At 47.7% G+C, this 26,703-nt stretch overlaps 2 protein-coding genes and 1 long non-coding RNA gene across 11 annotated transcripts in view; 2 read left to right on the forward strand and 1 right to left on the reverse strand.

The window, feature by feature from the left end:
• AP3M2 (adaptor related protein complex 3 subunit mu 2) overlaps positions 1-5,489 on the forward strand; it is a 96,923-nt gene extending 91,434 nt beyond the window's left edge. For all 7 annotated transcript variants that reach the window (XM_081809515.1, XM_081809513.1, XM_081809519.1 and 4 more), the window contains 4 exons: positions 320-453; positions 1,805-2,012; positions 2,289-2,433; positions 3,583-5,489. In XM_081809515.1, the coding sequence (XP_081665641.1) occupies positions 320-453; positions 1,805-2,012; positions 2,289-2,433; positions 3,583-3,683 (588 nt within the window). In that variant the 3' untranslated portion in view covers positions 3,684-5,489. The remainder of the gene's footprint in view (positions 1-319; positions 454-1,804; positions 2,013-2,288; positions 2,434-3,582) is intronic.
• A 2,782-nt stretch (positions 5,490-8,271) lies between these two features.
• The window catches only part of PLAT (plasminogen activator, tissue type), a 32,648-nt gene continuing 14,216 nt past the window's right edge, over positions 8,272-26,703 (reverse strand). The window contains exons 1-14 of one of the 3 annotated variants that reach the window (XM_081809504.1): positions 24,399-24,463; positions 20,492-20,589; positions 19,584-19,626; positions 17,553-17,690; positions 17,087-17,197; positions 16,388-16,562; positions 15,625-15,716; positions 14,235-14,409; positions 13,623-13,708; positions 12,064-12,259; positions 11,813-11,949; positions 11,512-11,652; positions 10,474-10,640; positions 8,272-9,176 (exon numbers count right to left, since the gene is read on the reverse strand). In XM_081809504.1, coding sequence (XP_081665630.1) covers positions 9,018-9,176; positions 10,474-10,640; positions 11,512-11,652; positions 11,813-11,949; positions 12,064-12,259; positions 13,623-13,708; positions 14,235-14,409; positions 15,625-15,716; positions 16,388-16,562; positions 17,087-17,197; positions 17,553-17,690; positions 19,584-19,626; positions 20,492-20,554 — 1,683 coding nt within the window. In that variant the 5' untranslated portion in view covers positions 20,555-20,589; positions 24,399-24,463 and the 3' untranslated portion in view covers positions 8,272-9,017. Of the gene's footprint in view, positions 9,177-10,473; positions 10,641-11,511; positions 11,653-11,812; positions 11,950-12,063; positions 12,260-13,622; positions 13,709-14,234; positions 14,410-15,624; positions 15,717-16,387; positions 16,563-17,086; positions 17,198-17,552; positions 17,691-19,583; positions 19,627-20,491; positions 20,590-24,398; positions 24,464-26,703 lie in introns of those variants that run through there. The other 2 variants (XM_006743820.3, XM_081809500.1) reach the window with 2 other exon arrangements.
• On the forward strand, positions 12,204-15,334 carry LOC145718088 (uncharacterized). The gene is made up of 3 exons (XR_014141576.1): positions 12,204-12,307; positions 13,034-13,572; positions 14,785-15,334. It is a non-coding gene; the product is annotated as an uncharacterized LOC145718088 (long non-coding RNA).

A 26,703-nucleotide genomic window follows, 5' to 3' on the forward strand; every position in this document is an offset into this window, starting at 1 on the left:
AGGGGTGCCTGGGTGGTTAATCAGTTAAGCGTCCAACTCTCGATCTCAGCTGAGGTCTTGATCTCAGGGTCGTGAGTTTAAGCCCCACACTGGGTTCCACGCTGGGTGTGGAGCCTACTTAAAAAAAAAAAGAAAGAAAAAATAATTAAGGACAGCCACAAAGCTTGTATCAGGCTTGAATTTTCTATAAGTAGATACAGAATTTGTGTGTGTGGGTGTGCGCGCACATTTAAATAAAGATAGCATCTGAATGAGTTTCCCAAAAGCAATATGGGTGTTTAATTCCTACTAATTGCTTTTCCTTGCCTGGTGACTACAGAATCCCAGGTTGTTGGATGATGTCAGCTTCCATCCTTGTGTTCGTTTCAAGCGCTGGGAATCTGAGCGTATCCTCTCCTTCATCCCTCCTGATGGAAACTTTCGCCTGCTCTCTTACCATGTCAGTGCACAGAAGTAAGCAGCCCTTATAATTAAGAATAGAATCATATGTGTATATGTGGAAACAGTATCCATAGTGATTAAGGACTCAGGCTCTAGAGTTACCTGCGTTCACATTCCAGTTTCTGTGCTTACTAATCGGGTAACCTCAGGTGAGTTGTTTAACCTTCCTGTGTCTGTTTTCTTATCTGTAAGCGGAAAACAAAAAAATGGGCCTTGTTTGAAGATTAAATAAAACAGTCTAAATAGTGCTTAACACAAAGCTGGTGCTCATTTAAGTTTGCTGCTGCTGTTTTTGTTACTGTATGTCTAAACAAGAACACTTTTCCTCAAATTGGAATCCGAGTACACCTGTATTCAATCCCCGTGACCCAAAAAAGCATTAAACTATGCTATGAAAAATCATAAAAGGCAGTCATTTTTGGTCTTGAACATTCTCTTTAATATCTCTTCAAAGGACTTGAGAAGCCCTTAGTATAAGGTGTGTAGTAGAAGGAATACAGACCGAAGAGAGCCATGACACCTCAGATCCACCAATACTTCCCTGTGGGGTTTGGAATAAATAATTTAGGAAAATATCTGCGTGCCTGAGAGCAAAGGCTCTGGGCTCAGACTGCCTACATTTAAACCCCATCTTCAGTACTTATGATATATGACCTTGGACAGGTTATTTAATCTTAGTGAAGTAAAAGGACATCATTATTTATAAAATCAGGACAGGAGCAGTACCTACTTCATACTTAATGGGAGGATTAAACAAGATAATGGAGAAAGAACATCTAGCATAGTACTGGCATACAGGAGTGTTTAATAGATATTAAGCACTATTATTGCTTTGGTATTACTCTGTGATTTCTCTATTTCCTGTTCTGTCCTATCATGACAACCTACCATACGTACCTCATCAGATTTCATGAGGATCAGAGGAAGTCCGGTAAAAGCACTCCCAAGATATTATAAAAGGTCCATGAGGTATGAATAGTACTCTCCCAAGTACAAATAATTATCGGTCATATGTCATAAAGTAAAACACAGAGATATGGTGACTCCTAATTTTTATCTCTAATGCCTTTCTTATAGTAGGCTTAGTATACCCTTTGGTTTTTGTTAATATTATTCAGAGTCATTGGAAGAGTTAGTTCACTAACTAGACAGCGTCTTAGCTTTACAAAAAGAAAAAAATTAAAGATTACTGGGTTTTTTTCCTGTGCCTTTTTTTTTTTTTTTTTTTTAATATAAGGAGTAAAGAAGTAGGTAAGGAAGGAAAAGCTGTCAATGGGGCAAAAAAAAAAAAAGTATAAAAGAAGAAAATGTTGCCATTTTTCCAGTATAGTAATGAAATGGGTTTTTTGTCTCTCTTTTCCAGTCTGGTGGCAATTCCAGTGTATGTCAAACATAGCATCAGTTTCCGGGACAGTAGTTCACTTGGACGCTTTGAAATAACAGTGGGACCGAAGCAGACTATGGGGAAGACCATAGAGGGAGTGATTGTCACCAGCCAGATGCCCAAAGGGGTCCTGAATATGAGCCTCACTCCATCTCAGGGGACACATACATTTGACCCAGTTACCAAGGTAGGAGGAGAATAAGCAGGAGGTTTCAAATTGCTGATATTAAATAGAAGTATTTCTGCAGGAGCTCTCCACATAGACATTACACCTTGTTGAAAGGGAAGCTTAATCAAAGGGACATCCTTTTTCTCCTTGAGATAATTTATGGGGACAAATAGTTTTCTCTATTGAAAACCACTTTAGAGGCAGCTTGTAATACTGTGAACAGATGCCCTGAGGTTAGAGCTCAACCACCTCAGATGAAGGGTTCCACTGCAACTTCTTTCTTTTTCTTTAAAGATGCTGTCGTGGGATGTAGGAAAAATAAATCCCCAAAAGCTACCAAGTTTGAAGGGGACCATGAGTCTTCAGGCTGGAGCTTCCAAGCCAGATGAGAACCCCACAATTAATCTGCAGTTTAAGATCCAGCAGCTGGCCATTTCTGGTGAGTGACTCACGACTTAGGTGGCTTCATGAGAACAGAAGTGGCTCTCTCCAGTAGGACATAGATCTCAGAATGCCTTCTGCTGGCTCCCTATTTATGGAGTTTGGTTTCATTACCTGATAGGTAATCTTGAGTAAAATCTTCTCTAGCATTTCTGGGGAAAGTTCATCATCCTTACTTTGAAGTTGGCTGAAGTGATTTGACTGCCAATATATAAGACACAGTTGAGAAGGAAATAGTGTGGGTAGATGGAGTGTTGGCAAGCAGGTGTTGAGTCATACTGGGGTTGTCAGTTTGGGGTCCCAAGGTTTTCAGGATGGGAAGGCTTCTGCGTTCTCAGCTGGTAACTGAGAAGAATAATTTCCCCTCCTTTCCCCCAGATTCAGAGGGACTTTCATATTTGCTTTTATTACCATGTGGAACCCACATCAGCCCGCTGAGGTCTGCACCTGTCTCAGGCTGGTGATGATGATAGTTACTGCCTACCAGGCATTTACTATGTGCCAGGCACTGTTTTAAGCTCTTTCCATCTATGTTATTATTTAATCCTTAGAACAACTGTATAAGGTAGATAGGAGATGACTTCAGCTTTATATAAAGTTCCTATTTTTCTTTATCAACAGAACTTGTCTAATTTAAGTGGTTAACGTTCACTTCAATTATAAACTCTTTCATCTTAAAACACTTCACAAATTTTAAAGCCCTATACAGTATAAAATGTGTTTTGTTTATTAGTACAGTGAGAATACTTAGGAAGCATTCATCATTAAGTTATATTTTATTTCATTCATTAATTTTATTATTTATTCATGTATTCCATCCAATAACTTGAGAAAAACATAGAAGGGTCTTATTCTTTCCTTATCCTCATATCAGTCTGCATGTAACTTTCTGCCCTTGCCACTTTACAAATAGGTCTTCCAGTAGGATAGCTTTATGTTGGAGCAGTTTTTATTATTGGTGTATGGACCAAGAGTCAAAAACCTGTGAGCTTTAGGAAAGTGAAATAAATAAGGGACAATTATTATTATTTTTCTGGTTCATTGTTACAACTGTCTCTATCCCACTGATCCCTCTGAATTAAAATGGATTTAAACATAACATGCTACATGCTCCTTTTTGAATAATGCCTATCTTCCTTCCTTCCAGGACTCAAGGTGAATCGTCTGGATATGTATGGAGAAAAGTACAAACCCTTTAAGGGCATAAAATACATGACCAAAGCTGGAAAGTTCCAAGTTCGAACCTGAAGGGAGAGTTTTGCAAAAAGAACAGTCATGAATGCTTTTTCATTTCTTACTTGTCTAAAAGTAAAAAATACCAGCCTGTCTCCTAGGTCAGTATCCCCTTCTGGACCCACCTGCTCCCTTTTTTCCTTAGCCTTCAGTGCCACGGAGCTAATCAAGGGAGAGAAGGTCGCCAGGGAGAACTGGACAGAACTGAAACACAATCAGCACCAACTCAGTTCTGCGAGAAGAGATGTGTGACGGAGGGTAGAGACACTTGATGCCATATTTGACTATTCTTAACATGGCTACCATAGAAAAAGACTAGCATTTGTTACTTGCTTGGCTTTAATGATCTAAGCCAACGAATGACCTCTTTTTGTTTTTTAAGGTAGAAAGATTAGAAAGAAGGAAAGAAAGCTTGGAAGAGTATGAATGTTAGTCACAGAAAGGTCAGTTAAGGATCTGATCTATGAGGGAGAAGAAAGGAAACAGTATTGAAGAAGTATGAGGACACAGGCTCAAGTGAAAGGGGCAGGAAAAGTAGTCAAGCCCCACATGAAGGAGGGTTGGAAGGAAAAGAGTGGAGTTGGTTTCTTTCTGATCCCTGTACTTTGATATCTATCTATATAAAATCATCAGTACTTCTAGAAGTGAACTGGAAACTTCTTAAATTTGAGTCCACTGATGACATGGAAAACCCCGGTAGAATCAGATTTTCCCTTGAAGACTATGACGATAACCGACCAGTTTTCAGATACTAACTACTGTTCGCCTTTAGCACTTGGTCTGTCATCTTCTGTGAGAAGGTGACCTGCCCTCTTCCTGGCGGAGGCCGCCTAAAATGCCCCTTTTCTAACCCAAAACAGTTTACTCACTTTGCATTGCAGAATTCACCAGGCTTTTTCCTGTTACCCAAGGACAATTTCAGAAAAGCCAATCCCATAATCCCAGGGCAGCCAGATTTTGTGTGTCACCATGTTGGAGTGTAGATGACCAACTCCTTCCTCATGAAGTGCATCACAGCTGTAACCCAGTGACTCCTTATTTATACTTGTCAGTGCTGGACTAGTGCTGGAGTCTTTAAAAATTTATATAGAAGACAGGTTTTAAAATTTTTGTTGTAGCTTAAGGAGTGATACTGTGCTCTGCTTAATGCATGGAGAAAAATGAAGACCTCTCCAAACCCTACAATTTTTCTCTAAAGCCCTGTTTCCAAATCCTTCAGCAATTTTGTTTTGCTAGTTTTATCTCCCTACTTCCTGGACTTGTTTTTGCTGCAGAGTAATGTTGCTTTGTGGTTTTCCTCTGGGATAAATTGTGCTGTATACAAACAGGTGTGTTTCATACTCCCATCACTCCAGAATTTGTTCTGAATGACTATGCCCTGCATACATACCTGGCAGGGTAGGGGAACAGCCCTGCCTGTGATTCCAGAATACTCGGAATTACTTCTTCTGAGGGCTCTGAAGGATTTTAAGGTTTCCTAGGTCATAGGAAAACAACCAGTCTTGGTCTCTGGATATTTTTAGGTTTGTAAATCCAGCTGTGATATTTCCTCCCAGACAGTTCATCCTAATTTCAAGGGAAGAACTTGAGGAGAAATCAAGTATCTAGGGTATGGGACCTCCAGGCCTTAGCATGTGAAGTAATGTATCACCCTCGTAGCAGACCTCTGGAGCCCAGTGGAGCATCGCGGCGACCACCCAGCAGGGTGTCAGTATAAGAAGTGCAGGCCGTCTTGGTTGAGCTGTTTGATTCCATACGTGTTTAATATGTGTGGAAGTATCTCCTGTGTTTAAATCGTAATAAAGTTTGAGTTTTACCAGTCGTCTGTGTCCTAAGTGTCTTGTTACTGGGACTAACAGTAGTGTTATGCCAGACAGGCCTCGGTAGAAGCACTAAGAAATAAATCAGTTCGGGAGGATCTTACTACTTGTGTCTTTTCAACCAGTAGACCTAACGCCATAGGTATGGTATGATTCTCGTTACCTCTGGAAATAGGGGATGTTGGCATTAATGTCATTTTTCAGGTTGTAAGAACAAAGGTGAAGATCAGTCATTTTTCCCCATTAAAGACCAGCCATTAAAGCTGCCAATGGCTATTCTGGTGCTTTCCCCACGCTCTTGATCTTAGGTTTGTCAGTTTGGGTGTGAAATGGAAGATAGGTCATGGGCAGTCTTTGTAAAAAAGTATGGACACTGGTTGTTATCCCATATCCGTACTGATATACTTTGGTAAATCCGTCGTGGCCATGAAAAGACGTTAGGGCTTTTTCTGTTTACGAACTAGTGTTTGGTATTTATGAATACTCCATCCTACCTGTCTTGGTCGTTAACATGTCTTCCCGCGCTCTGGCTGTTCTGGTTGCGCTGTGGTGTGACCAGGTGCATTTTATAATACATGTACTTTCCTCTGTGGCCAGTAGGTGGTGACTCAGTGCTAGCAATGAGATTAATTTTTTTTAATTGTTAGAATTTTAAAAGAATTGAATTTGAAACTCTTAAACTTTCCCCCAAGATTCCGAGTACTGGGGATTGGGTGAGTTTTTGGCTTTTGAAGTTAAACGTGAAACCAAAAATTTATGACACTCTTTTTGATAACCAGACTTCAGATCGGAGCTCTAGGAGGATAGCAGTTTCCATCATCTGAGTTCCTCTAAGTCTTTACCCACTAAAATGTATTGCACAGCTACCTAAGAATCTTTGTCCTTCAGATCTGTTAGCGTCTATTTGCTTTATTAACCAGCTGGGGAGAAGGAACTATTTCATTTCCCCCTTATAACCCTTTCCCTGGCCTGCCTAGTTCCAGACATTTTATCCTAAATTTCCTAACCCACACCGGATAATGATGTGTTGTTCTTTGAATGTATTTCAATGTAATTCAAAGGAATCTGCGGGGCCAGGACTCTGCCTTGCAGCTTGGTCCGCGGCCTCTTGTGTCTTCATCCAGTCTGTGGTTGCCGGGACCTCACCCAGAGGAATGTTGGGGCCTGTCACTTGGCGTTTCCATCCTAGGAGGCCTTGCTGCTTCAGTTCATTTCATTCATCGGGTCTCTGAAGAAAGGCTTGTCATGCAAAGGGGATGGGGCAAACCCACTGAATTCCTGCCAGAGATGTGCTCGCTGGGAGTCCTGCCTATTGTCCTTGAGCAGTGTTTGTCTAAAATGGCCGAGGGACACTTCTATCTCAAATAAAACCTGCCACTTGCACGGGAAACTTGTGCGGGAGAGGTCTAAGGTGGAGGAATCTGTGGCTTCAGTTTCTGTGATCTGCATCTATTTAACTGCTCCGGGGGCTTGAGGATTTCAGGGAAGTTTGGGTTTTGCTCCCCTCTAACTCAAGCTCGTGGGCTTTAGAGTCTCTTCTGTGAGCTGAAACTATGTACTTTTCTTCTAAGAACCTCTAAACTGAGCAGTTCTCACAGCCTTTCAAGAGATAGAGACAACTGCAACCACCTTTTCTCCTCTCCAGGAAACTGCTGCATATATCCAACAGCAAGCCCCCTCAGATTTATTCTTGGATCTGGGGTGGCAGTGGTAACAGGAGCTGCAGCTCTAGTTAAGAAAGTAGCCTAGGAGAAGCAGAAAGCAGCATCCTGAAGTAGCATACTAGTGTGGACTGGTCTGGGAATTCATGGTTTTTTTTCTTTTAAGTTTTATTTATTTAAATGATCTCTACACCCCTCATGGGGCTCGAACTCACAACCTCGAGATCAAGAGCTGTATGCTCTTCTGACTGAGGCAGCCAGGCGCCCCACGGTCTGGGAGTTAATTCTTTCAGACGAACAGGGAAGGAAAATGGAATGGGAAGAAAACGGCCAATACTAGCTTCTAGGCCGACCAACAGTGGGATATTGTTATGCTGGCCAGCAAGGTCGTGCTTCTGTTCTTCGTACCCCCTTGCTTCTCCTTTCTACTACCTCGCTTGTGGCCCACGGAGTCTGCATACCCATCTGCTTTCATTCCATCCCCCTCAGGGTTCTTTTTCCCTGGGGCATGCTCCGTTCATTACTTCTCTTACGCACAAGCCCCAGTGGCTCCCTGTTGCCTCTAGAATTAAGTCCAAAACTCAGTTTGGCATTCAAAGCACCATAATCTAAGTTCCTACCCACACTCTTCATGACCTTCACTTCCGACAACCTGTACAAAATCCTTCCCCATACTCCCACCGCCCTTTTTCCTCTCCAGATCTCTATATTTCCATGCAGTGACATTCCTGGTCTCAAGGATGCCTTGCCCACACCTCCCCACCAGTCCAGATCTCGCCCAATTTTTGAAGGCCCTACTTCTGTTTTTCCTTAAGATTCCCTCTTACTTCCTGCAACTGAAAAGTAAAAGTTTCTCTCTGCCGTTTTTGTGACCTGTCTCTGTTCTACCTGGGTATTTCTTTATCTTATTTTCCTGTCAAACCGAGAACTGCCTCCCTCCCCCTTTTTACTGTCTGCAGCACCTAGCACGTTGCCTTGTATGCAGCGAGTATTCTGTATATGCCAAATGAATGAAAGGAAATACTTGAGATGATTTTTAAAATGTGACCATGAGTAACAAGAATAAATGAGCTGTGAGATACTGCAAGTGTAACAAAATTATCCCACTCTGATTTGGGAAAATATGTGAAAAATAATCTGAATTTATTATTTCAGCACAGTATAATACAGGGCTGTGGCAACAAAGTAAAAACTAAAATGGATTGATATAAATATACTAAAGCCTAGTTTACCAGTTACTAAAATGATACAAGTCTCCTGTTTTATTATAAAGAAAAAAAGATTTACACTATACACAAAAAGATTTCCTTCCAAGAGCTGTAAAGTGGAGAAAGGGAAAAGCCAAATACTTGATTTAAAAGGTGGTGTTGAGAAACGTGACCTGGCCAGCCAGACCATCCCTTATTAGGAGGCGCCTGTTGGGCTTCCTTGTGACTATAGACAGACATTCCATTTCTAATGCAATCCTTCCTTCCTGAAGGATCTAGTTACTTTTTTACTATTGAGACATGCTTTTATCTTTGTGGTCCCATTTCCAAAGCTGCTCGTGGTGACAGATCAGGAGGTTGGGCTTCTCTTCTCCCTCTCTTCTGCCTTAGATGGTGGTATTCCAGGAGGGGTTGGCGTTTATCTGTCTTCTCGGCTGACAAACTATATTCTGAAATCAGATCTTAACCCCTGAAAACTTCTAAAATGGGAAGTACCTATTAAAACCTATCCTCTCCCCTCTCCTATGGGTTCCCCCTGCCCTGCCATCCACTTGTACTGTGTGATGGCTCAGCTCTATAAAGAAGCACTCCGCCTTAGTGTATCTTCTGAAGTAGAGGAAGTAGGGTCTCCCGTGATTTCAGGGAACTGGATGTCCTTGGTCACAGTCGCATATTGTTTTGAATCCAGTCTAGGTAATTAATAACCTTGGTATATATACCAGGAACATCTTTCTGCCCACAGCCAATGCCCCAACTGATGATGCCAACCAGAGTCATGCGGTTGTCCTTCATACACACCAAGGGGCCACCTGAGTCACCCTGCAAGAGAGAAAACAGGTTAGTTGTTTGCAAAAAACGCAGACTCTTTGCGGGGTGGCGGGGGGGGGGGGGGGAGTTAGGGTTAATATCTGTAGTGCTAATTGTTGTATTATTCAAAATTCAGAGAGGGAAATTTTTATCTCGATGATCTTGATCCTGTAGACAATTACGCTGTATCTACATTGCAAAGTAGAATTGAGATAATTACTCAGATATTTCAGGCCACAACCTTCCTTTTAACTCTACCACTTACTAGCTGTGTGGCCTTAGGCTAACTGTGCTTCAGTATTCTTATCTCAAAGATAGGGATCATACTATCTACTGTATGGGAGGTTGTTATGGGAATTAATTGGGAGAAAGCATGACATTTTGTAAAACTCTTGGTAAATGTTGGCTGTTATTGTCTTACTGAATCAAAATGATCTCTTGTTTTTGCTTTTAACTTGAAGCTTACAGATCATGGTTTCACTTTACATACAACCTTTTTATGACTGTTGAGCTAGGGGTACAGCTGAGGTTTCTGAAGAAACCATTCAAAAAGAGACAAAGGTTGTCAAGGAACTGAAGGGAAAATGCTGATATGATTTACCTTATAAGAACAAAGCCCACAAAGTCTTCAATGGAAGAGCCCTGCTTCCCTCTTTTTGTTTCCCCTCTAACCCCCAGCCCCTCGATGGAGAGCTTGGCACACTGTAGGCTCGAAAATGTCTCATCAATAATGGGGCCTTGGTTATATTTCGGTCCTAATACCACAGTTGGTGTGTGTCCCATGCCAGTGCCCTGTTTTCATGAGATAGAAGTACCGACTCTGACAGAGAGCCTGACATAGTTTGCTTTCCCAGGCGAAAAACCTCATATTAGGGTTGATATGAGTTCTTAAAACTTCTTTCTCACAAATCATCTGGGTCATACTCCCCGGCAAGCTGCAGCTTCTCCTCCCCACCCCAACATGGCGGACTCCAATTCTCCAGCCCCTCCAGAAGTCAAGAATTGCTTCGTTTGTGTTGCTTTACCCATCACTTCAATAGTTGATCAATTGCCTGGGCTTACAGGAAACCCTGAATCAGGTGGAGTTTCCGGTGTAGACATTGGGGACATTTCCTGCAGTTTAGATTTCTTAGGTTTGGGTAACTTTGATCTCTCTCCGATTGTGTTATTTTGTTGAGGCCCTCATCTAGAATCTCTAGCGCCTCACCAAAATGAACGCATCCGTTCGGGCTATAACTTTTGTCTTGCTTAGGAACCTGTGGGCCGAGGACCACTTTTCCCCTCAGGTGGGCGAGACCCCCGTGTCTACCTGGCAGGCATCGTGCAGGTTTGCCTGGTCCCCGCCACTTCGCGTGTCTCCGGCGCACAGCATGTTGTTCGTGACGGTTTTGTTGAACAGATGCCGTGATGTGCAGCGGCTGGCCGGGTACAGCCTGACATGAGCCTCCTTCAGCCGCTCAGAATAGAAAGGAGAAGCTGAAACAGAGAAGGGAAGATAGCTGACCGTTTTAGGGAAAGTTATTTGTAAACCTTTTAGAAGGAGGAAGCCGACGTTTCTAATAATGGCTAACTTGGATCCAGCTTTCAGATCGATGAGGCTGAAGCCTACGAAATATTGTCAATATCGTTTTGACGGACAAAACCAGCTCTTTTATAGAGGTTAGCCCATGGTTTCTCAGGAGCAGCGCTACTGACATTTGGGGCCAGATCATTTTTTTGAGGGGGCTGTCCTGTGCACTGCAGGTGTTTGGCAGCTCCCCTCGCTTTGACTCACTAAATGTTAGTATAAACCTCCATCCTGAGTTGTAACAAGCAAAAATGCCTCCAGACATGGCCATTGTGTTCTGGGGAGCAAAAACACCCCAGCTGAAAACCACTGGCTTAACCTACTATCATTCTATTCTCATAATCTAAGGAGGTAGGCAATTCTACCCCCATGTGACCAGTGAGGGGGCCGAGGCTCGGAGCCGTGTAACATAAAAACCCGTCCTGGGTCCCACCGCTACAAGGTGCAGATCTAGGGTGTGGACTCGGGCCTGCATGAACAGAGAGGCGCAAGAGCCGCACACCCTCATCACCGGCCTCCACTTCTTATCAGAACCTTCCTGCGATCTTAGGCCCTTCGAAGCACTTGTACTTTTCACCCCTTTCTTGACCTGCACAGTGACCCCGAGAGGTGGAGCAGGCAGACGATGGGTTCTCGGTCTGCAGGGAACTTGCCTACATTTACACAGCGTCAGTGCCTGAGCCAGGGCTAGAACTTTCTCATGACTTTTTCCTCTCAATAACTGCACGCCCCGCTGTCCTGCAGACAGACAGGATGGGGCCGAGACTTCCTTCCACTTACACGCCTCATGCTTGCCGTAGCCAGACAGCTCGCATTCTGTCCAGTCGGGCAGCAGCAGGTTGGCCTCGGGGAGACACACGGTGCGGACGGCGTCGCTCTCCTGGGCGCAGTGTAGCGACTCCGACTTCAGTTTCAGCAGGACTGGGAGGAGAGCGAGAAGAGAATAAGCCCCATGCGATGCTCGTCTGATTGGAGGGGAGGAAGATGAAGGAAAGGGCGAGGGTGTGGAAGGCTGAGGTGTGGATGCACATAGGTGGGTGTGTGTCGTGTCATCCGGAGCAGGGGGCATAGGACATCTCACCAATATCGTTGTTGTAAGTGTCGCCATCAAATTCCTCATGGATGATGTATTTTTCGACTTCAAATTTCTGTTCCTCCTCTCCAGGGACCTCTCGGTATGTTCTGCCCAAGACCACCCTAAGGTGGTGGGCATCGTACCTAATGGAGAAAGAGCCTTAGGACGCGCTGCTCGCTGTGAGGCTTCTTCTAACGGGCCCCGGTTTCAAGGCCTCAAAGTCTAGGGAGACTGACTGGGTTTTCCGAAGTCCCTACCTCTCCTGGAAGCAGTGGGCAGCGGACAGGACCCAGCAGGAACTGATCAGTATTCCCCCACAAAAAAACTTCTCTCCTGGTGACCTCCTGCTCTTGACAAAGATGGCGGCCTGCCAGGGATGGGACGTGATGTCTGTGTAGAGTCCTCCCTTAATGCGAAACTGCGGCTGCTTGTACTGTCTCCGACCACAGGTGGCTGGGAGAGGAAAGGACAGAGAAGGGAGATCAGACCTGCGGTCCTTGGGTGAGTTCCTTGAGCACCTATCTTGGTTTCCCCTCTTGGAACCCCGAGTTTCCACAGGCTTACTGCTTGTGTCCAGGCTACACAGAGGGACAGAACAGTGTCTGCGCTAACGAAAACCACAGCTCTCATCTGTTGGGTACATAGTGCACACCGACCACTGCACATACACTATCTTTAACCCTCACAACACTGAACTTCAGAGAGGCTGGGAAATTTTTGCCCAAGGTCACAGCGGCCCCCGGATTAGAACCCAGATTTGTCTGACTCCAAATGGGATCTTTCTGCCATGCTTCATTACCCCCCCTTTTCTCCTGCACCCGCCTCCTGGCTTCAGAAGTAACGCGGCCCTGCAGCTCCCTCCTGGAGAATGTCTACCCTGTTTCTTTTCCATCTACTGCACCCTGTCCATCCTTCAAGGCCTAGGTGAAATCCCACCTCCTCATGGAGCTTTCTTCACACACCCAGCCCACCGGCTCCGAGCGGGCTCACCGGTACTGCTCAGTGAGGACGCGCCATGCATGGCCTTAGTTGTGAGTCCACTGGTAGTTTGTGTCTTACCTGCCCAGTTAGGTACTATGTTCCTTGAGAAACATTCTGGCTAATAAGTGTGTTCACAGGAACGGCCTAATACTAATCTATTCTCAGACAATTTCTAAACTAAAGTTTTTTAGCAAAATGTGCCAACTTGAATTTCCTCTCCGTCTTCCACTCCCTCCACCCACCCAGGTCCCCTGTGTGAAACGGGCTCTGTGAGAAAGGCTGGAAGAGTTCACAGCAGAAGTAGCAGCTGTGGGGTCAGAGGACGTGGAATCAGACCCGGGCTCTGCTACTCGGAGCCCAGTGAGCTTGGGCAGGCCATGTGACTTCTGAGCTGGTTTCCTCATCCAGAAACCGAAGACAGGAAGACTGCCTCTCACCACACTGTCAGGAGAACGCTATGAGAGCACTTTGTTATCTAGGGAGCCGTATATGTGAGCTATCCTCCTCCATGCTCACCACGATCTCATCATCGATCATTAATAAAGGCATCTGGAGAGAGAAGTTCAGAGTCTAATGAATTCTAAGAGAAACTGGCCAGTTCTTCTCTTCCGTTTTGCCCCTCTGCGTCACCCTCGTGCATGGGAAGTGAACACCTGCCCAGAGAGTTGTCATCCCGCCATTGCTTCAGTCATGGAGACTCCCCCAGCAAGGCCTTCCTGAAAATCTGGGAGCTACACAGTCTGAACCAGACAGCTGTGAGGACACAGGAAGTGGTGGAGGGAATGGTCAGTAAGGGGGGCTGGGCAGCGGGAGGTGGCCAAGGGCCAGCCCTTACAGCACTGGGGCACGTCACAGTATTCCCACGTCAACTTGCGGTCCTTCAGCACGTGGCACCAAGGCTTGGCATCCCCATCTGGGTTCCTAGATGATAAGACAGTTTAAGGTTTTCAAGCACATCAGAAGCCACGTGAGAGCAGGAGGAGGCTCAGTAAACCAATGGCAAAACAATGAGCTGGGAAGGAGGGGCCTGAGTTCTGAACTTGGCTCTGTCTGAGATCTCACCAGAGGAAAACAACTTTAATTTTGTTTTTCTATCAGCAACACAACAGTCCCCTCTCACAGGGATGTTGGAAGGGACTGTGAGCTGTGCTGTGAGGACAGTCTTGTGATTCCCTGGGAGAAAGGAGCCAGACAAGAACAGAACCGATGAGGACTAAGTGGCTACGGGACAGTACCTCGAATGTGGGATGTGGGCTGACAAACTGGTGAACTTCCCTCTTTATAATAGGTGTTATTCTAGCGAGTGAATGGGTGTGACTAGAGAATACCCATGGTTCCTTCCCACTCACTGGGTCTTTCATGTAACTTGAGGCATGAAACCTCCTACCCCACGTCCCAGTGCTGCCTTCTGCCCAGACATGAACCCCACAGACCCGGTGCTACGTACCGACAGTGATTGTGGTTGCCCAGGCCCAGGGCCTGAGAATTGGTCTTCCACGCTGTGTAGAACTTGCCTCTTAGGACTATGGAATTCCACTGGAGGCAGGAGGCACCAGACGTAGTGCGGCTGTAGGTGCCACGGTATGCTAACCCTTTACCAAAGTAGCAGTCCTCATTTTTTTCTGGAACAGAAGAAATCTCAAACTGAAACAAAACCAATTAAATGCTACAGCAGGCGAGTCGGGGTTTGCAGCAGGCCCTGAGCGGGGCTGCTGGCCTGAGAGGATGAAGGCAGTTAGCCTGCCCGTAGGAGGGAGGAGACACCATCCCGCCTCCCCTCTTTCCTCCTCCTTCAAGGCCTTTGACATAGGGTTGGTAAATGGCTTTCAGTTGGGGGGCCAACTTTCATCGGTTGGATGCGGCTGCCTGGTTTGCTGTGTTGAGAGATTCCGAGGGTTTGTTCACGTTCGGCAGGAAGGGTCTATGCCCAGTTAGTAGCGATTATTGCTGGAGCTGCTTTGAAAGTAACTGGGGGTTTCCTTACTTATACTTGACAGGTTGTGGCAAAACAGAGTTCTTCAGTGGAGGAACACGTCAGAGGCCCCAGTTTCTCAGATTTTGTCTGCAGTGCTCTGAAGGGTTTGTTGGGCTTGAGCAGGAAGAGAGAATATGGACCTACGGATGCTGCCTATTTTCACCGATTTGCCCCATTTTAGCCTCCTTTCTCCCCATTTGAAACTGGCAGAGTGTACCACTATAAACAGCATAATTAAAGCGATCTTTAAGGCCACCTAGACTAGTGAGTCCCAATTTACTGATCCTGGGAGGGGAGAGGATACTTTAGAATTACTATAAAGAGTCCTCAAATTCACAGGTATGTCAGACTTACCTGTAGGCAGAAGGCACATTATTATTGTATATGAATATTTAGAACTTTAAAACACATGTTTAATACTATTGGGATATCATTATTTGTAAAAGCACCACAGAGTTCATAGTGCTTTTTTATAATTTAGTATTTTTGAATTTGGAAAATCTTCTCATATTAAACATCTTAAAGAGAAAGAGACTGAGAAAAAGGCCCATCAATCACAAAAGGGAGCATCCCCATTCATCCTCAAAAGGACTGGAAACCACCAATGCAGCCCCCCTTCTCCTCTGTACATGAGGAAATGGGGGGCCCGGGGGGTAAAGAGGCCAGCTCAAGGTCCAACCGCTAGTTAGAGGCCAGGCCCGGGTGAGGACCTAGGTCTCCTGACTTTCTTCCCTCTGCAACCAAAATGATGAACCACCAGCCCACTCCTTAGTCTCCTCAGTTGTAGAAACACTATCAGCTTGGTTGTCCTAGGCTCTACTTCCGGGGACGCTGCCGGGGAAGGTAGGCAAGCAGCACTTACCCTCGGGGCAGGCTGGCGTGCTGCAGAACTCACTGCTGTACTTGCCCGCCTTGAAGACGTAGCACCAGGGCCTTGAGTCCCCGTCCGGGTTTCTGAAAAAGCAGCCAGGGAAGGCCGGGGGAGGTGACAAGTGAAGTCTCCCTCTGAGACCCAAAGACTTTGCATCCTCTTCCGGGGAAAAGGTCAGTGCACTTTCGGCGGTCCACCGGGAAGCTGGCTCATGCTGGGTGGAAGTATGACTTAGCTACCGTCTGCGTTCTGAGACTAAGTATGCTTTAAGGAGGTGTGCACAGAAGCCATGTTGACAAGGGCTGGCCTGTGGTGTTTAGTTTTATGGGTTAACTTGGCTCTAAGTGCCCAGTTATCTAATCGAACGCTAATCCAGCTGCCGCCGAGAAGAGATTTTGTAGCTAGGGTTAACAGCCGCAATCAGCGGACCTCAAGTAGAGGAGATTATCCTGTATCATGTGGCAGCCTCATCCAGCCTGTGGAAGGCCGTCGGGGCAAAAGCTGGGAAGACCTCTGCCTCCAGACCGCGACAGCAAAGCCCGTGTGAGTTCGCAGCCCGCGGGCCTGCCCACAGGCTCCAGACGGGCCAGCCCCGCGCCCCCCGCGCCCCCCACGCACGTCGCTGCATCGGTAGAGAAGGCGCCCGTTCTGTTTCCGTGGAGCCCGCCGCCTGATGAGCCCCCGGTGGTGTCCCCAGCTGTGGCCGCTCCTCCCCAGCGGGAAGCGAGCTCACGCGGGAAGGGGGGCCCCGCACCTGCAGTAATTGTGATTCCCGAGGCCCAGCTGGATGGCGTTGGGCCTCCGGCCCGAGTAGCGCTTCAGGGCCAGCACGCTGCTGTTCCAGTTCACACACTCGGCCCCGCTTTCCGCGGTGCTCCACGTGCCCCTGTAGGTGATACCCTGGTCCTTGTAGCACGTGGCACTGGCATCTGATTGACAACAGGACACATGGGGCACCTGGGTGGCTCAGTCATGATCCCGAACTCCCGAGATCGAGCCCCACCTCGGGCTCCCCGCTCAGCGGGGAGTCTGCTTCTCCCTCTGCCCTTCACCCCACTCATGCTCCCTCTCTCTCTCAAATAAATAAATAAAATCTTTAAAAAAGAGAGAGAACACAGGACACGTGACGCCTCCCATGTGCATTCCCCCCTCTGCCATTTAGTTTTCCAAAGGGGTTTCACGTCTGCTCTGGCCTTACCCCAAACCAGCGAGGCGGGCTGGCTGCTGAAGCTTCTGGGGCGCAGGAGGTACACGGGGTGGCCAGGGTCCCCCAGGCAGACCCCAGCTTGGCACCCAAGGCTCTGCCCGCTGCGCCCAGCACTCTGGCTTCCTAACGGACCCTTGGAGGACCCTTCCCTGTCCCCACCCCGCCCCCGTCACCACACACTTCCTCTCCTTTCTGGGAAGACCTGGGATTCTGGCCCTCTTCTCACACCACCCACCCACCACTCACCTATTTCGCAGCGTTTCCCCAAAAAGCCTTCAGGACACTCGCAGACAAAATCTGAGAAGTAGAGAGCCTGCTGACACGCCCCGCCATTGAAGCACCTCTGTTCGCTGCAAACTGTCAAGGACAAACAAGGAAGCCCCAATCACTTTCACAGCAGTTCCAAGGATAACAGGAGTTAGGATCTGAGGAGTGAGCTCCGCCTGCCAGGCACTAGTCTCGGCGGTTGACAAAAGGAACTATCTTTTCCCTTAGCAAACCGTGAGGTAGGTGCGCTCATTCTCCCCATTTGACGGACGAGGAAGCTGAGGCCAGGCAGAAGGCGAGGGCTCCAGGTCAGTCTCACTCTCCGGCTCAGCGCCTCCACCTTAGCCTGAGGCCCAGCACGCCCAGAACCTCCATCTGAAGTTGCGCCCCCGCGGGGCCGGCGACACACGGGGCGTGGGCCGGAGAGCGGGGCGCGCGTACGTACCCCTGACGGGCACCGAGTGGCAGTGCGCGCGGCCGGCCACGCAGCGGCAGTACTCCACGCGGTTGCCCCGCAGGCCCGGGCGCAGCCACGCCTCGTTCTGCAGGTACAGCGTCTGCGTCTTCTCGTCTCTGCAGCTCACTAGAACGAGGGACAGGCGGCCTCTTGAGGGCACGATCCCCAAACGCTGCCGCCCCACCGCGGGTCCTTCTGAGTCCCTCACTCACTTGTCATACAACCCATCCTTCATCCCTTCCCTGCTCCCGGCCCGAAGACAACACACACCTGCGAATCTGTCACCAAAGACCGCTTTTATTGTTCTTCCTTGGCGGGGCCCTCATCTCGGAAGAATTTATCTATCAAAATGCATTTACTAAGTAATACTCTACTTTTTCATCATATTTTATGTTTTTATTTATTTTTTTAAGATTTTATTTATTTGAGAGAGAGAGAGGGTGGGCAGGAGTGGAGGGGAGAAGCAGAGGGAGAAGGAGAAGCAGGCTTCCTGCTGAGCAGGGATCCCGATGTGGGACTCGATCCCAGGATCCTGCGATCATGACCCGAGCCGAAGGCAGATGCCCAACCGACTGAGCCACCCAGGTGCCCCTAATTTTTCATTTTAATTCATCAGAAATATGCACATGTATATAATTGCCTACCAGAGTTATTGATCCACATGAGTGTTACCACACTGAAATGACGCATTGCTAGCCCAAAAGAAAGAAAATTCACATCTTAGTCTGTGTGGGGAATGTGCTGCTCTCACTAGTATCTTTGATATAATGAAAACGGTCTAAGTACTCACACTGATATTCTAGCCCTCTTTGCCTCTCTGTTTGCAAACCAGAATGCCAACTTAAGAAATCTTCAACTTTTCATGAATTAAAGAAGTGACACATGCTCATTGTAAATAATACTGTTGTTTCTTTTGAGGGTCCCCTGGGGCCAGGATACCCTTGTCGGAAATGCTGTGCTATCCAACAGCAAAGGCATTAAGAGTTGCTTTATGGATGAATAGCGTTGGGGCGCCTGGGTGGTTCAGTCAGTTAAGCGTCTGACTCTCGGTTTTGGCTCAGGTCATGATCTCAGGGTCTCAGATTGAGCCCCATGTTGGGCCCTCTTGAGCCTGCTGAAAATTCTCCCTCTCCCTCTGCGCCTCCCCCCACCCCGCGTGTACGTGGGTGTGTGTGCGTGTGTGTGTGTATACGCGTGTACGCATGCGCTCGCTCTCGCGCGCTCGCTCTCTCTCTCTCAAAAAAAAAGTTACAGCATACTTCCGCTTTAAAAGAGGTGCTGCAAAGCCTTCCAGAGCCAAAGGAACTAGGTCATGAAGGACATGAAATGAGGGTCCTAAATTGGTAGCTTTAGACCTGAAGCTGGGCCCAAGAGTTCTTCCAGCCAGAGTCAAGACAATCTGGCTGCTAGCATGTTTTATTTTTGGAATCCTACCTAATGCTCATGGCGATTTCCTCAGCTTTCTAGAGTCGACTCTAGAGTGAAAGGTCTTTCCACACCTGTGGAACTTCTGTGAGGTAACCCAGGTTCGTTACTCCAGTTTTACCAACCAGAAGACGTGGAAGCACGGAGATGGCAGTTAACAAGATGCCAGGTGGACTCTGGCGGGATGGGGCTCACAGCCCAGAAAAGGACCCTGGAGGACCAGTGCCTGGCCTCGGTGTGGTCTTGGGCCAGTCGCTCAATCTCTGGCTCTGTCTTGTCACCTGTGTAACAGGGCTTCGGGCCCCTGGGCTGGCAGGCTCCCACCAGCTCTGTGACCCCCTGACTCCTTGAGGGCACGCCTATTCCTGTCCTCTCACAACCTGGCCTCAGCTAACTAGGTGAATGAGTAAGGGCTGGGGGGTGACGCAGGCATCTTTACAGAATGACCCAGCAAAATTTCACCTTCACACAGCTTACGTAAGCTGGGTGTGGTGGAAGATAAATCCGCGACAGCACCTAGGGCACCCTGAGCTCCTAAGCCCTGACTCTGCTTCCTGCTTCCATAGACCCCCTCCCACCTCAGCTTCACCTTACCTCTGTAAGATCTGGCTCCTCTTCTGAATCGGGTGTGGATTTCCTGCAAAGCAACCAGCGGTGGAGGAAGGATCAGCCCATGCTGGGCGTGTTAGGAATAAACGTGGTTGATCCAGAGCCCGCGTACACACCCCCAGTCAGATGCCACCTGCCCTGAAGATTCCCCCTCGGGTAGCCGGCCCCAGGTGCAATGTCCACTTCTTGCCTTCTTTTCTAATTCGTCCTCCCCTTCTAGAAAGAGCAATGCTGCCAAAATAGCTTTCTGAGTGATGAAAATCTTTAATACCTGTGCTGTCCAATACCGTAACCACTAGTCACGTGTGGTGACTGAGCACTTGAAATGGGGCTAGTGCGACTGAACTGAATTTTTAATTGCATTTAATTCTAAATTTAAATAGCCACAAGGGGTTAGTGGAGTTGTAGCCCCCCTCCGTCCCCTCCAACTCTCTCCTCTAAAATCTCACTGTGCAGGTACTGCTCATCGGGCCCTCCATGGTGCCCTTGCTCGCTGGGCGTTTTTAGAGAGCATGTCCGTAGTATGGCTTCCATCCCAAGTAGATAGTAAGCAGCCTAGGTCAGCTTACCAGCTTCCATGGCTCACGGCTTGTGCACCATCTTTTTTAGATGCTTTATGGATGAATTCAAACACATTCTTTAAAAACAGCTCCAAAGAAGGCAGGCAGTAGCAGTGGAATAGGATTAAGTACTATTTGCCCAAGTCAGAAGAACTGCCTAGGGTTCTGCACCCGGAACCCTGAATCCTGAGCATCCTGCACAGAGAGGAGTGTGTGCACTGCGCTCCGTAACTGCTGACCTCTGCACTCTGACAGAACCCCACTTTGGGGCTCCTGAGTCCATTGAGGGTACATGGGCTCGAGGCTCGGGGCAGACCTGAACTGCCCTCCTACCTGGCTGGACAAGGTGAGGGCTGCTCCACAAAGCAGCAGGACGCACACCAGCTCTCTCCTCATTGTATTCACTGTTCCTTCAGAGTGTCCCTTAAATTCTGGAAGAGGAAGGGGGAAAAAAAACTTCATCGTGTGATCAAGGAGTATGGAAAGGTCAAGAACCTATGACTTGATCATGGCCAGTCCCTCCAGCATCAGCTCCCATGGATGTTTGGAAGATGTTTTTGAAGATTTTATTTATTTGACAGAGTGACAGAGAGCACAAGTAGGCAGAGGGAGAGGGAGAAGCAGACTCTCCACTGAGCAGGGAGCCCAACGTGGGGCTCGATCCCAGGATCCTGGGATCATGACCTGAGCCGAAGACAGACGCTTAATGGACTGAGCCACCCAGGCGCCCCTGGAAGATATTTTTTATTGTGGTAAAATACATCAAAGTTGACCATCTTAACCCTTTTTATGTGCACAGTTCAGTGGCATTAAGCACGTTCATTGTTATGCAAGCATCACCACCACCCCTCTGCAGAACTTTATTATCTTCCCAAACTGAAACTCTGCACCCAATAAACAGTAACTCCCCATTCTCCTGGCAACCACCAGAAAGTAGAATGCTTTCTGTCTTTATGCCTATGATGACTCTCTAGGTTCCTCATATAGGTGGAATCATAAGAGTACGTGTCCTTTTGTGACAGGCTCATTTCACTTTGCATACTCTTCTCAAGGTTCATCTATGTGGAGCCATGTGTCAGAATCTCCTCCTTTTTTTTTTTTTGTAAAGTAGGCTCTATACCCAGCATGGAGCCCAACGTAGGGCTTGAACTCATGACCCTGAGATCAAGACCTGAGATGAGATCAAGAGTCGGAAGCTTAACTGACTGAGCCATCCAGGTGCCTCCAAATCTCCCTTTTTAAAGCTGACTGAGATTCCGTTGTCTGTATAGACCACATCTTGTTTGTCCATTCATCCATCAATAGACACAGGTGGCTAGATTGTCTCGCCCAGAGTTCTCTGTGGGCTGAATAGTGAGACCATCCCTGGTGCTTCTTGGCAGCCCAGGGACCCAGTGTCCCAGTTTGGTTTGCTCAAAGTGAGTTCCTGCCCTGGGGTCAACTAGGTGGAACCACAGAAATGTCCCCTCTGAAACTTTTTCAGAGGACACCACAGGGATTCTACCGCCGGCACCTCGCAGAGCCAACTTACCTCCGATAATCTCGGTTCTTGCGCTTAGAACTTCCACGCCTCCTTGTCCCACACAGGAAATGCTCCTCTGCCCCAGCTCTCACCCCTCCCGCCCCCCACTGCTCCCTTGGAAGGTCTGTCTCTTATTTTATAGACAGGCCCGGCAAAGTGCAAATTGGCAGAAAGGAACAGAGGCATCTGGCTTTTGGTCTTTAGACTCAGATCTTCCTGGACTCCAAATTCCCAGTTTCCCCAGTGATCTTGCCCTCTGCAGCTTAAACTAGGTTAGTTGGTCGGGGTGTTATTTTGTGGTCTGGCAGGCCCACTCACTCCTTTGTCCACAAGAATTAAATCAGGGCATTTCTTCCCTTGACTCACTTCCCTTCAGTCACAACAACTTTGGGTCCCACCCCTCCCCCATCGCAAGGATCCTCAAGGGCCCTGTCAGATCAGAGGCTTCCAAAACTTCCATCCTGGCCTGGCTCTGGCCCCTTTGTTTCTTTGCAAAGAACTTCCCTGTTGGAAGTGCCCAAGCAGTCACTGGCCACAGGCCCCCCTCGGAGCAAGGGTAAAAAGAGAGGGTGAGTGGGGGGTGCAAGGACTCTATGCCCCACTGCTTCTTCTGGGGCTGCTGGGGACAAGCAGGGGAGGGCAAATGGAGCCGGGGACGAGGGGAGGGAGCAGCAGGGGCTGGCTGACAGGATTCCAACGAGAAAAGCAGGCAAGGCTCAGAGGGCCAGCTTGCCAACCAGCACAGCCCGGCCCCACCTCCCTCCCCCATTGTGAAGGAAACAGAAAGAAGGCAGGATCTAATCTGCCTTTGTTCTAATTTGGAGTGCCAAGGCCCCCCCACTGGGCAGGGGGCCACGTAGGGTGTACTCTTTGGGGGCCTTTTTCTCACTGGGAGGAGGAAGCTTGCTACTGCTCACAGGCTTCTTGAAGTTTCAGAAGAGAGCAGTGGGGAGTTGAGCCCATCAGAAACAAGAGCATTTGGTGGAATCTTCTGGTCACAGGGAACTGCTCTGGATTTCTTTTTCAAAATTTCCCAAAACCCCTCTTAAATTTCCCTTCTTAATTTCATCCCATTTCCTATAACCTTTTAAAATAGATCTTGTTAAATGCATTCCCCCTCTTCCTCCAGATGTTAATCCTGTTTCACATATGCATATAGACTGTCCCATCCTTTATTACCCTGGCCAAGCCTTGAGGTAGCTCTCGGGGATTTTATGAAGAAATTCTGAAGCAATGAATGAGTAAATGAGCCACCCATCAACAAGGAACTTGAGCATTGCCTGTCAAACCAACCAACCCTTTCAATAAACTCGTTAGCCTAAGCCCCCAGTGCGGGGCGGGGTGGGGGTTGCTTTTTTTTTTTCCTCTGGATGCCCACCAAGACAGTTTTATTTCAAGAATTCAGGGTCCTAAAAAAAAAAAAAAAGGACCTCTGGGTCCTTCTAACTGGAACACAATTCTAGATGCTGGAACATTGCCAAGTGAGAAGTGCAGTATCAACACATTTGCATTCCCCGGACAAATGGGGGAGGGGGACCAGATGGGGAGGCGGAGCATGACTTAGGGCTTCCATTGCGGCTTCCACAGCTGCATCACGTGAAAACCCTTGGTAACTCAGGGGCGTAAGGGGCAAAGGAGTCTATTTTTGTCTTCTGCTCCTGGGAGAGTGCGAGACAGTCTCTGTTCTGTCAGTCCTTACCTTCCTCCACTTTTTGGGGCCTTGCTGGGCCTTGACCGATCCAGGGACAATCTCAAACAAGGCCATAGCTCCATCTCGCTGCACAGAGGCAATGAGAGCATCTGGACAGGCTGAATGGGGTAGGAGGATGACAAAGAAATGAGTCATCCTGCCAGCAGACAAACAGTGCAGTCCAAAGACAAGGGAGAAGGAAGAGAGGAGGAAAAAATGTGTCCTTATTTTGCCTTCATTAAAGAGGTGGGTGTAGAGGTCTGGGGGCAGCACTTGGACAAAGAACAAAGTGAATACCAGAAACAGGGACTCAGACTCCAGGTGCGTGGGGCCAGCCAGCGCCGGGACAGGCTCCAAAGCCATGAAGCACGGGCTGCCGCCAAAGGCAGAAGCACCCTGTGCTCACGGTGAGGAGGGTGGGAGGTGACATGTGCGGAGTAAGTATAAGAAGGCCTTCTAGGCTCATTCTATAAATACAAAGACGACTTGTTATTTTTTTTCTGTGTTCTCTTCCTTTTGCTCTATTTCATAGTTTCCCAGAGTCAGAGAACAAAAAGCAAGAAAAGAAGGAAGAGGAAGGAAGGAAGGAAAGTAGGAAGAAAGGAAGGAAATAGGGAAGGAAGGAAGGAAGAAGGAAAACCACCAGGATGTCTCACTTTTGTTAGACTGGAATCTGAATCACTGAAAACATCGCTGTGTGAGGGTAACGGTGGAATGGCCATAAGGACTGTGGTCCCCAAGATCCCGGGGCCCCAGCACGGGCAGGCCCACGCTAGCACACAGAGTTGATTTCAGCAGATTTGCAAAAGGCACCCTCTCTGGTGGATGGAGTTCAGCAGACACAGAGCTTGGCAAATTGACAAAGAATCTGTGCAAATTAAAAAACAACTACAACAAAAGCAGGACACAGGGCCTGGCAAATAAAGCATGGCCTGGATTTCAAGGATGCATGGGCAGGAATCCTTGTGCGGGACCCAGCCTGCACGTCTGCGTGTGGAAGCCTCATCTGCTTCCAGAGCATCTCTGACCTTCTGTCTGGAAGCTGCGTTGGGTCCTGCCGGCGACGGCACTGGAGTGGCTCTGTTCCCTGGCCCCTCTGAACAGCCGTGAGTGATGACTGTTCTAGAGAAGAACGGGAACAATGCACTGGTAACCAGGGAGGGGATTACTCTGCTAGAGCCAAGGAAGTGTGCCACTGTGGCTGAGAAATCAATGGTCATGCTAGCCAGAACCTCAGGGTTTGTTTCTGCAGTGGTAACATGGGGGAATGCTGACTGATGGGCACCCATTCATAGCTGTGGAGTCTGCACTGGGTGAGGCTGCTGGAACGGCAGCAGGACAGCTGGAGGCAGGACCGGGGGAAAGTACACGAACCATTGTTGCAGTGCCTTTAGATGGTCCTTTTTTTTTTTTTTAAGATTTATTTCTTTGAGAGAGAACGCATGCGTGCGCGCACGAATGCGGGAGGCTGAGGGAGAGGCAGAGGGAGGGAATCGCAAGCAGACTCCCCACTGAGCCCAGATGCAGAGCTCAATCTCGCAACCCTGAGATAATGACCTGAGATCATGAGGAGCTGCAGGCAAGATTTGGACGCTTAACTGTCCTACTTTCTCCATCTTCCCCCTTAAAAGTCTGCCCTCCGGGGATGGAACGGGGGGGGGGGGGCTCAGTCGGTTAAGCGTCTGCCTTCGGCTCAGGTCATGACCCAGGGTCCTGGGATCGAGCCCCACATCGGGCTCCTTGCTCAGTGGGAGCCTCCTTCTCCCTCTCCCTCTGCTTGTGCTCTCTCACTCTCTCTGTCAAATAAATAAAATCTTTGAAAAAAAAAAATCTGCCCTTCGGAAAGGGACCGATATGCTCATTCACACAAGGTTAGAATGACTGAGTAAAAATTGATATGCTGCCTTTCCCAAAAGCGCCTATATTTTGAGACATAAAATCAGCTCCCAGGGATGCAAAACCAAGTGGGCTGGACTCTCGAGGTTTCCTCCAGGGCTAACACACTGTGGTTTCTGCTGTTGTGAAAACAAATGATATAACGGGTATAAACTGTGAAACACTTAAAAATGCATATAAGTACTTTTATTTAAACACAACCACATGTGTGAAAGTGATCTGTAATAGAAGAACTGTACAAACACAGTCACTCAATCAAGTTCTGTGGTTCTAGATACAAACAATGCAATTGCCCCAGCTGGTATAGAACTCAAGGACTTGTAGTTTTTACTCTTGCCAGCAAGAAAAAGGCATAAATATGAGCAAGCTAGAGGAGACAGGAAATTGCAAGGGAAAGACAAAAGTACGTTGATACTATGATCAAATTTTACACTGTGTGCAAGGTTTGTTACCTTAATCTTTGGTAAAGGAGAGTCTCAGGTTATTATTGCTTTGCAACGCTTCTCTCTGGAAATCTGAGTAAGAGAGAGTCGGTCTCCAAGAATACCAATATGTAAAGTGACTCATGGCTTTAAACAAACAACACCCTCCTTCCACCCCCCAACCACCGTGGCCCAGAATGAATGCCAACAAATTAGAAAAGAAATGGTCCAAGGCAGAACTCCTTGGAAGAGCAAAGGCATGTCACTAGAGTCGGGACAAGAGAGGGGGTAAGATGGCAGGAGGAGGCCTGCCCCACAGGTGGGGACCTCACAAAAGCTCACCTTTTTGGGTCCCAGATGGAGCCCAGGACAGGGGCCACTAGCCTCTTAGCCCCGGTCTTGCTTATACAGGTCCTGCTTTTTATAGAGGCCGTGCTCTCAGAATAAAAACCATTTTCAGAAACTGCCATCATGTAGGCAATTCTTAACTTTTCAATACTTAAATTTCTGTGTGTTAAGGTTTATTTTCTCTCTTCTTGAATAACGAGGGGACAAGAGAGGAAGAGTCTGTTTCTTACCTAATTTGATCCATTCCAATGAGGTGAAGAGAATAGCATCCTCTCCTAGCTCCCTCCCATCTCACTAGTTACTCAGGGCAGAATCCTCTCCAAAACACCTTCAAACCATAGGCGGATGACTTGTGTCTGAGTTACATGAAATTAATCTGGCAACTCCAAAAACTCTGCACTGAGCACTGTCATCTACTCCCTGTCCACCCTCTGCCGGGTAATCCTGGTTGTTAGGAGGAAATAAGGGAGAGCTGGTTGTGGGTCTAGGAAAACAGAAACCCATCCTGCCTCCTTTTAGGATAAAAACAAAAGAAACCCTTTCCTAATAAACTTTTTACCCTGTGAAGAAAAAACAAGGTTCAACTGACAAACGCTCATGCAATTAGTCAGTGCAATAAAATGTTAAACCCAAAGGTTGAATTTAAACAACCCCTGCAATCTGATGT

The sequence above is a fragment of the Leptonychotes weddellii genome, chromosome 2, assembly GCF_054177405.1.
Source record: "Leptonychotes weddellii isolate Sample4059 chromosome 2, ASM5417740v2, whole genome shotgun sequence".
Classification (NCBI taxonomy): Eukaryota; Metazoa; Chordata; class Mammalia; order Carnivora; family Phocidae; genus Leptonychotes; species Leptonychotes weddellii.